Genomic DNA, 11,204 nt, shown 5'->3' with positions numbered 1-11,204 from the left:
ACTTGAAGACAGGAGTTAAAGCGGTAAAACAGAAAAGGAGAATTTTCTCAAAAGAAAAGCAAGAAGTAATTGAAAAATAAGTAGACAGGTTACTCGAGGCAGGGTTCATCAAGCACGTACAGTTCCCCAGGTGGATAGCGAACACTCTCTTAGTCAAAAAGAGTAATGGCAAGTGGCGCATGTGCATTGACTATTCCGACCTTAACAAAGCTTGCCCAAAAGACTTCTATCCGCTACCTAATATTGATCAACTTATCGATGCAACAGCAGGCAATGAAATGTTATCATTTATGGACGCTTTCTCCGAATATAATCAAATAAAATTGGCAGAAGAGGATCAGGATGACACTGCATTTATCACCCACAAGGGCGTCTTCGCTTATAAAGTAGTCCCTTTCGGGCTTCTAAACGCAGGGGCCACCTTTCAGAGTATAATGGACATAATTCTCAAACCCCAGATCGGAAGAAACGTCCAAGTCTATATGGATGACATTGTGACCATGTCACCCACGACATCAGTACATGTGAATGATTTAAGAGAAATATTTGAAAGGGTGAGAAATCACAGCATGAGGTTGAATCCAACAAAATGCTCCTTCACTCTCAGTGAAGGTCGATTCCTAGGGTATCTTCTAACCCAAAGAGGTATTGAAGCTGATCCCAACCAAATATCAGCCATTTAAAATATGGCGGCTCCAAAATGCATCAAGGCACTCCAAGTCCTCGCAGGCTCCATCGCAGCTCTAAGACGTTTCATACCTCAGTCATCAAAGAAATGCCTCCCAATGTATGAAGCAATTAAGCAAGCATCAAAAAGCAACCCCGTCAAATGGACGAAAGAATGCGAGGAAAGCCTACAACAAATAAAGCAATTCCTCACCTCACCACCCATAATGGTAAAACCAAAATCATGCGAACCCTTGAAACTATATATATCTGTGGCCGATTCAACAGTAGCAGCAGTACTCATCAAGGAGGAAAATTCTGACCAGAAACCTGTATATTACGCAAGCCACATACTAAAAGATGCAGAAACTCGCTATTCAAACATTGAGAAGCTCGCGTATGTATTTAAAATTGCAAGCAGGAAATTAAGGCAGTACTTCCAAGGACGGATGATAATAGTCATGACAAATCAACCATTACAAAGAATTCTGCATAAGCCAGATATGTCAGGCAGATTAGCATCATGGACGGTTGAGCTAAGTCAGTTCAATCTCAAATTTCAACCAAAAACATCTATGAGGTCTCAAGCCTTAGCTGACTTCATCACGGAGTGTACTTTCTTAAATCTTGAACCAGGAGAAGTACTCCCCACATCTGAAAGCAAAGTATGGATACTCTTCACAGATGGGTCATCCACCTCACAAGCAGGGGGTGCAGGAATGGTCCTCACTATCCCTGAAGGCTTTGTGGTCAAGCAGGCTGTGAAGTTCAAATTCCCTGCCACCAACAACGAAGCTAAATACGAAGGTTTAATAGTTGGTCCAAAACTAGCCCATAAGCAAGAAGCAGGTGTAATCGACATATTCAGTGATTCACAACTGGTAGTCAAACAAGTCTGTGGGGAGTTCAAAGCAATTAATGACAGAATGTCCACATACATGCAAATCACTCTTAGATTCCTACAAAGGTTCACCTCATGGACCATCAATAATATTGATAGGTCAACAAACCAGTGGGCATACACCCTCTCTAAGATGGCTACTTCAAATATCCACCAGGTCGCGGACCCCACATATTTCACAGAGTTGTCACGCCAGTCAATCGAAGTCCACGAAGTCAACTGCATATTAAATGAAGAAGACTGGAGAATTCCAATAATCAAGTTCATCCAAGGCAATCTCGCAGAAAAGTGGCAATCAACAGTTGAGGAAAATAGAAATGAAAGCCAAATAATACTGTCTCATTGACAATAAGTTATTCAGACGGGCTTTAGTTGAACCATTGCTTAGATGTATTAACAACAAGGAGTCACAAATTGTAATGGAAGAAATACATTCGGGCATATGTGGAGACCACCTTGCAGGAAAGAACACGGCCTTAAAGATTATAAGACATGGCATTTTTTGTCCCACCATGCACCAGGACTGTGAAAAGTACACGAAAGAGTGTAAACCCTGCCAGCTGTATAGCTCAAAGAACCACAAGCCCTCTGTGCCCTTCAATCCTACCACCACGCCTTGCCCATTCTACATGTGGGGCATAAACCTAGTGGGACCACTTCCAAAGAGCTCCAAGCAGTGTCAATACATCATTGTAGCGGTAGACTACTTCACCAAATGGATGGAAGCAAAACCCCTCGCCCGAATCAGAGAACTAGATGCAAATCATTTCTTGACGGAAAATATAGTATTCCGATTCGGGGTACCAAGAATCATCATCACAGATAACGACACCCAGTTCACAAGCGAAAGTTGGAAGAACGCTCTCGAAGAGCTCTAGGTCCAGCATCTCAAAGCATTAGTGGCATATCCACAGGCCAATGGACAGGTTGAAATCACTAACAAAGCAATTCTACAAGGCCTCAAGAAGAGACTGATGGATGCCAATAGAAACTGGGTAGATGAACTTCCAAACATACTATGGAGTCTACAAACTACTCCAAAAGTTGCAACAGGTCAAACACCCTTCAGGATGGCATATGAGAGAAAAGCCGTATTACCAATGGAAATTGGGTCTAATACCTTGCGCATCAAAAAATTCAATCCCAAAGCTTCAGAAGAGGGACTACAAAAAAACAATGATCTTTTGGAAGAGGTTAGAGAGTCCGCACAACTCAAAATCTCTAAATACCAGGAAAAGGTCGCAGAACTGTACAACACAAAAATTAAATCAAGGGGTTTCAAAGTCAATAATTTGGTGTTAAGAGAAGCGGCAGCCTCAATGCCCTCAAAAATGAATAAAATGTCTCCACCATGGGAAGGCCCGTACAAGGTAATCGGGGTCACCAACTCAGGTTCATATCACCTCACACAGCTCAATGGAACTCCAATACCAAATGCATGGAATACCGTACACCTCAAGAAGTTCTACCCCTAAGGAAAGAAGAATTCGAAGAAAAATCTCCTAAGTCTAAATTATTAAGTTATTTAAGGTAAATCTCCAAAAACAAAGTCAAGTTGTGATCGAAAACCATGATGTAAGACAATCTATGCTCAATGATGTTTATCTAAAAAAAGTTTTATAAAATCTTTGTGTTTCAACCTAATTTTGCCTTCATATATCTACTTTAACACACTCACACACTCGATTATCTGCACCCAAGTCTTAACCTCCACTCAACGAGAAACAAATGACTTATAGTAAATACTTGTTGTGACAATACAAAAGATAAAAATAAAGACAACTCCAAAGGAAAAAAGAGAAGCAAAAAACAAGATGCATAGCAAAATTCTCCACAATTACGAGCAATCAATGCCCAAAATATGAGTTCAAATTCCAACACAACCAGAAGATCGAATTCAATGTTCAAAGAGCCCCCAAAGGGTCCAACAAGGTTCTATACCAAAACAAGACACGGAAATAACATAAGTCAAGTTACATATACCTCTTGGGGCATACCCCAGGTCCAAAATATAAAGTTAAGCTCCACCAGAAAGAGTAGACGAGCCAACTTTACCATCTTCAGCTTTCCCTTTGAGACCAGCAAGATAACACTCAAAGTTGTGTCCGCTAACGTCAAACCCCACCTCAGTAAGACGCTTCACGCACTCACCATAGCCCTCTTCGTAAGAACCAAGAGCTTCAGCTTCACAACGCGCAAGCTGGGCCGCCGTACCATCTAACTTACTGATCAGTTCAGATCTTTCAGCATCCCACTGACTCTCCTTCTCAACAAGTCCGTCTTTAGAAGCACTAAGAACTGCCTCAATTCCACGAATCTCATTCCCCAAATCAGCTACATTCACACTTAACGAGCCACACTCAGTAATCAGTTCAGACTTTTCAGTCAAAAGGGAAAGCACCCTATCAGCAGAGGCATTGTTATCCTTAGTCAAATCACCAGACTTCTTTTCAAGGGCCAAATTCTCAGACCTCAAAGACCAAATCTCCTCACGAAGCTTAGTCACTTCGGCAACATCAGCTACCTCACCCAGAGTCAGCAACTTACTAAGTTCTGTCACCACCTAATGAACGAAAACAGAAGAAGGATAAAAAAAAGAAACAAGGAGAGGAAACTAGGAGTACCTTTTCGGCATAAGCCTTGCATCTATGCAAGCCAGTCTTTAGAGAATTCGCAGAACCACCAACCAAAGAAGCATCACGAACCACGAGACCTGGACCATCCTGAACAACAGAGGCCGCAACAGACGCCTTACAGGCCACATAATCCTTTAGCTTCTTGGAGTGGTGACTTCAGGAAGAATGCCCCTCGCGATGACGTTTCTTATCCTTGTCTTTCAAAAGAACAGCTATAGGCACAGGGTCAGACGCATCATCAGGCTCAGCCATAGGAACAGCCTTCGAGTCAACTTTAGGCCCCCTCTCCTCAGGAGCCACAACAACAATAGAAGCCCCAGGCGCCTTGCTTTTTACAAGCCGAGCAAGAAAATCCTCAGTAGGCATCTTAACAAACCAGTCAAACAAACGGCAGAGGCTCGGTCCAACAACTGAAACAAGAAAAAAGGGGGGAAGTAAAAAAACAACAATTATAAGAAATGTACAAATCAAGTATGATCAAACAAAAGCAACAAATCTTACAACAATGACTAGTCAAAAAGTCAGGATCTATGAACTCCTCAGGCTGGTACCTAACAAAAGAACCAAGAAAATGGGACAAATCCTTAGGCGTCTTCGACCCCAAACGGTTCAAGGACCTCACACAGGCCGGAAACAAGGATTGTCAGGGCCCTACACGACTCAATCCGGGTCCCTCGTACCAGGCCCATTTATCATGCCAACCAGAGTTAGATCCAGGGGCCTCGACGAGCTTTTTACAACCTTCTTTCTTATCAAAATAAAGCTGAACCCCAGTACTTTTCACACGAAAGATAGAAAACAACAAATCGAGAGTAGGAAAATACCCAACCTCATGACAACGAGCTGTAACACCATTAATCTGAATAACAGTATTAGGTACTAACTGACCTAGACCGCAACCGAGAGCCTCAAAAACAAAAAAATAGAAAGGATGTGGACGAAGCTTAAACCCAAACTCAAAATATACATCAGGTATGGCATGACGTCCAAGGACTGAAGAAGTCCACATTCGCTCACGAGGCAGATGCGAAAAGGCAGTATAGCCTTCAGAAAAAGAACAATGCTTGGACAACCTATCAAAGTCCAAAGAGGACTTAGAATACAAGCTAGGGCAATTAAAGGACTTATTAGACTCAAACTTAGCATCACGGCGAGGCTTCGACACCTCATACACAGAGGGAGTACGCGAAGATGAACCAGCATTTAAGGTGTCTCTCCCAATAGACAAACCACCTCCCTCAACAGGCGAAGAAGAAACACTTTTACAAACACTAACGTTACGACGAGAACTATGGTTCAAAGTAGGAGTCTTGTAGGAGACAGTATCCCCAAACTCATCCACACTATCCCGGGTACTATCACTCATAGTACCGAAAAAAGTCTGACGGGAAAGACCCATGACCCACGAACAAGTACAAAGAGAAGAAAGCAAAAAAACAGGAAAAAAGAAGTACCTAAACCAGAAGGAGAAGCAAGACAACCAAGGAAAAGATAAAAAGAAAAAAGAAAGGGAAGAGGAAGTTATAAGCATTGCAAAAGCCGTACCTTTTGAAGTTCCAGCCGCTCAAATCCCAAGAAAGAAACCTAAGCAACCAATCAATGAATGAAGTAGTGTCTCTTTACCTCTCTGCCACGATCGGAAGAAAAAAAAAGATATATAAGATAATAATTTGCATGCAAAGATTTTTTATTTTTCTCTCGTGTAACCTCAATGTAAAGCCCATAATTAAAAGATCTAAAAGATCTTTTTGGATTAAAGGGGGACTAATTGTTGGGCCACGGCCCAAATAGGAAAGAACCCACTAAAAAGGCCCACTTAGATAGTATAAAAGGACTTGTAAACATATACAGAAAGGGATCTAAATATTATACTTCAACAAATCGGATCACAGTTCTTACTCATTAGTTTTCAGCATATTGTGAAACACTATGTACCTGGTCTAACAGATAGCTGTTGAAGAAGGGAAAGCACTTCAAATTAAAACGAAATCCCCTTGATATTTTGGTACGGTGTCCACGACTTCTACTTTTGGTCCCTGCATTTCTTATTAAGTTGTGCATGCTGCTGGCAACATTCTTTTAACTTACTGCCTGTTAGTTAACTGGTTTATAATTGAATCATTTGTCCATAAAAAGAAGCCAATTGGTGAGGTTTATTATGCATATAAGTTTATATATCACTCATGCTGGCATGCATGTATATTCTAAAATGTGAAGTAAATTAAAGTGTAGAAATATGATAAGATTTGCGAGGAATGCAAATGATATACCCACTTCTATTGTATTAAGTTGATCATTTGATCTGTGCTGTTAGCTATCCTTTGACAAGGTTATGCCACCGAGTTATTTTGAGTTGGGTTGTCTGTCCCTGGTTTCAGTATATTCCGAACTCTGTGAAGCTGGTAATCCTCCGGCAATCATTGATTCTGCGGAACTTAAAGAAAATCTTGAGGTTTGGAAAGCTTTTTGATAATATCTTTGTGACATCTATTGTATTATTTCTCCTCGTTAGGCATGCATTTTTTAATAGAGATCTAAACTTGGAAGTGAACGTTGTGATAGGCCAATTATTGCAGTAAACTAAGAATGCATTTAGCAATCTTTTCAATTAACTAATTCAGTTGTGTAAATCAATCATATATAGTGTAGATATATAATGCAGCCCAAAGTAAAAAAAAAATTAGGTGAATAGCATTTCAATAGGTCACTGTTCCTAAGAATTCTAAAGCTAATGCGGGATACATATCAAGACATAAATTTAGTGGTTTAAATAGAGATATGTAGTTTAGTTATATCCGTGTTGTTTATTAGATTCTTACTAAATTTTTAAAATTACTTATTTCCTCGAAGTTTAATGGTTTCTTTCAACATATTAGTCGATTCGTTTATTTCTTATTATTTAAACATCCATTTCTTATGTGTGTGGTCTATGTGAGGATCTAGATATTCCCTTTTTGAGCCCATTTTTGGGTATTAAGTTGCATTAATTGTCCGCAATATATTGTGATAATATCGTGAGTGACTTGGAATCGAAATTTAGTCATCCCGCTAGCCTAAGCTTTGATATTATGTTGATTATTAAGCTCGTATAAAATCTTTAAGTAGTATGGTAAGATCCAAACATGATACATCGAACCTTAGTTCTTCCGCAATTCTAAACTCTGATACCATATCGAGTAACCAGCTCTGCTAAATTCTTAAGTTGGCAGAGGAAGGTTCGCAAAATGATCTTATATTCTTTAACACTCTCTCAATTATACAATACTTTTCCCTACGATTGAAAATGACAAATACAACCAATATCAATATCAATATCAACAAACAATATTCAAATTAAATAAATAGGAAATTAACTCATTTAAAATCTTAAGGGATTAAAGAAAGGCCCAATCATACAGTTAACACTTTCTCTATTAGGATAATTAGCACAAACATTATCCTGGTTAAAAAAGGTTAGGTTAGGCATTTTGTCTTTCGATCATTAACAATTTCATGTACTAATGTATTCTCGTATCCAACTCCTGAATAATCACAATTCAGAAGTCTATGCATAAAAACCAGATAAAATAATTTGAAGATGGGAAGCTGGTACAAAATCAGTAGATGGCTCCTGGGCACCTGGGTGGTATAAAAGTGTACACAAGCCAACATGTTTTCAACCACCAAAGAAGTACCCTTCCATTTGTATATTTTACAGCAACTTCTTTTTAAAAAATAAACATTTTGCAACATTTCCTGCTTGAAACAATTCTCTAATTGTTTGTCAAAGGAAAAATTCTCTAATTAAACAATTACTTGTTTGAAAATCTTAACTTGTCAAGTTACATACATGACTTTGGCAGTTTGGCCGAGTTTCCATTACCCCTCTAACACCATACTCCTGTGATAGTTTAATTTTGTAACAACCCGCACTTTTAAACTATTAATTCTAAATCAAAACTAATACAAAAATCAATTAATAAATCGAAATTTTATTACAAAAATGACCATTACAAAAGCGCACATAACGGAAGTCCAAAAGTCAATATACCCCAAACCTAAGTTCTCGAAATCCAATGATATCCATCTTAAATCTTACACAAAATCCTGAAATATTAAAAGGGATGAGTTACAAAACTCAGCAAGTACAAATTGGCTAACTATTTAACTAAAAATCAATGAGTGCTTTAATAAAATGATTTTTCGCAAAATAATAATAATTTTGTTAAATATTTCTAAAATAGATTCAACCCAAAGTTTTGTATTTCAAATTTCAGAATTTAAAACAGAGCAGAATTTATAACTGAGTAAAAAAGAACGAAACGATAATTCTTATAAATACCACAGTCTTACTCAACGGCCACATTTTGCCAGTAACCGGCATCTAATTCTTATTCTTATTCTTTATACCACACTTTATCAGTGGTCGGCATCTAAAGTTCAATAAGCACGTGGCCTTAATAGGTATCTAAAGTTGCACACTCGTGCACCTACTAAGGATATCTAATGCTAGTTCCGGAACTATAGCGTAAATTATGAACATGATCGAAAATGTAGCGACTGGGTTTCAAAATATTCTTGTATCTTATTTCTTATACAGTTCAAAACATAATTCTTATATCTTATTTGAAATTCGAAAATCTGAGTATCCAAATTTTTTCGAAAATAAAAATACAGTCAAAAAGTACTTACCTCAAACCCTGACCAGATCTAAATTTACTCTTTTTACCCTCTAAGCGATGTTTTCTTGAAAAACACGAAACACAAAAGTTGTAGAGAACGAAAAGATATTTCCGAAAAGTCCAGAATCAACGAATTCTGACTTACGATGAATTTTCTACGAATTTTCCAAGACTGCTGATTTTTATGTAATATCCCGTAATTTTTAGAATTAGATTAATAATAGAATAATTGAATAATTAAATAATTGAATAAAAATCAGAAGTCTTGGAAGATTCGTAGAAAATTCATCGTAAGTCAGAATTCATTGATTCTGGACTTTTCGGAAAGATCTTTTAGTTCTCTACAATTTTAGTGCTTCGTGTTTTTCAAGAAAACATTGTTTAAAGGGTCAAAAATAGTAAATTCAGATGTGGTCATGCTTTAAGGTAAGTACTTTTTGACTTACTTTTATTTTCGGAAATGTTTGGATAATTTAATTTTAGAATTTCGTATAAGATATAAGAATTATGTTTTGAATTGTATAAGAAATAAGATACAAGAATCTTTTGAAACCAAGTCTCTACATTTTCAATCCCGTTCATAATTTACGCTATAATTCCGGAACTAACTTTAGATACCCTTAGTAGGCGCACGAGTGTGCAACTTTAGATACCTATTAAAGCCGCATACTTATTGAACTTTAGATGCCGACCACTGACAAAGTGTGGTATAAAAAATAAGAATAAGAATAAGAATTAGATACCGGCTACTGGCAAAGTGTGGTCGTAGATTAAGATTGTGGTATTTATAAGAATTATCATTTCGTTCTTTTTTACTCTGTTATAAATTCTGCTATGTTTTAAATTCTGAAATTTGAAATACAAAATTTGGGTTGAATCTATTTTAGAAATGGTTTAAAAAATTATTATTGTTTTGCGAAAAATCATTTTATTAAAACAACCATTGATTTTTGGTTAAATGGTTAGTCAATTTGTACTTGCTGAGCTTTGTAGCTCACCCCTTTTAATATTTCAGGGTTTTGTGTAAGATTCAAGATGGATAGCATTAGAGTTCGAGGACTTAGGTTTGGGGTAGATTGACTTTTGGACTTTCGTTAGCTGCGCTTTTGTAATAATAGTCACTTTTGTAATAGAATTTCGTATTAGTAAATTTGTTTTGTATTAGTTTTGATTTATAATTAATAGTGCAGATGTACGGGTTGTTAAAAGTTTAGTTTATAAAACAAAATACTATTCTCGAATGCATCGATAAATTTGTGTGTGTTAGGAGTTCATGATGACTTGCATATTATTCGAATTTTTTAATTTTGGATTATGTATTTCAGAATTATTTTAAATTTTGGAGTAAAAGTTGTCATGATTATAAAAAGAAAATGGGAAGTAGATCTTGATAGTCAAGTGTGTTTAGAGCTGCAAACGAACATAATTGAGCCGAGTTGTGTTTGAACCGAGCCAAACTTTACTTTTTTTAAATGAGTCGTGTCGAGCCGAGTTTAAAAACCCAGCCGAAAGAGATGTTCACGATCAGCTCGTTTATAAGCGAGCCGAGACCGAGTCGAACACGAGTTTGTCCACGAACAATCGAGTCGAGCCAAACTCTCAACCCGAGTTCGAACATGATCAACTTATCCACTAACAATTCACATAAATTTTTTAATTAACCAATCTTAAGGTTTAATTTTATAGTTTTGCAGGTATATGAATATCGAATACTAGTCTTATCTTATAATTAAATAGGCACACTCACACTCTACACTTATTTTGTAACATATTCCCTCTAGTAGGTGATTAACTTGACGATATAGTATATTCAAATTTCACATTTGTATTTTTTATTTTGAGAAAAATATCAATAATTTTATGATTTTTTTGACAAGTTTGTAAAATTGAATAATCGATATTTATTTTATAAAAAGATATTTCAATCAATCCGGGAAACTTACACAATAATAACAAAATAATATACAGTTCCATGTAAATTTTATAAAAATACACTATTCATATAAATATTAATAAAAATTAATTAAAAATAAATAATTAATATTGATAAAAATGATTTGAATATGATATTATAAATACTATTTTAATATGAATGTAAAATTTTTGAAAAATCAAAATAAAATAAAATAAAATACGGGCTTAGGAATATAGTATATAAGATTTGTACACCTAAGATTAAGATCAGTAATATAATATTTATAGGCGGGAGATGGCCTTACTATTCCCCCCAAATATATCTTAAATTTTAATTAAAAATATTTATACAATTATTTAGTAAATGTTTATTATTTGGTATATATATAAACTTTATCTGAGCCAAACCGAGTTGTTATTGAGTTC

General features: G+C 36.5%; 1 protein-coding gene across 1 annotated transcript; it reads left to right on the top strand.

The window, feature by feature from the left end:
• Positions 1-686: 686 nt before the first annotated feature.
• LOC141691656 (uncharacterized) lies at positions 687-1,913 on the top strand. The gene has a single exon (XM_074496422.1). It carries the CDS (start codon positions 687-689, stop codon positions 1,911-1,913), a length of 1,227 nt encoding a protein of 408 aa, XP_074352523.1.
• The last annotated feature ends 9,291 nt before the right edge of the window (positions 1,914-11,204 follow it).

Source organism: Apium graveolens, chromosome 2, assembly GCF_009905375.1.
Source record: "Apium graveolens cultivar Ventura chromosome 2, ASM990537v1, whole genome shotgun sequence".
NCBI classification, from domain to species: Eukaryota; Viridiplantae; Streptophyta; class Magnoliopsida; order Apiales; family Apiaceae; genus Apium; species Apium graveolens.
This window is presented reverse-complemented; position numbering and strand designations above follow the sequence as displayed.

Coding starts and splice junctions, on each gene's coding strand:
- LOC141691656 (XM_074496422.1), top strand. CDS start 687: ATGGCGGCTCCAAAATGCATCAAGGCACTCCAAGTCCTCGCAGGCTCC.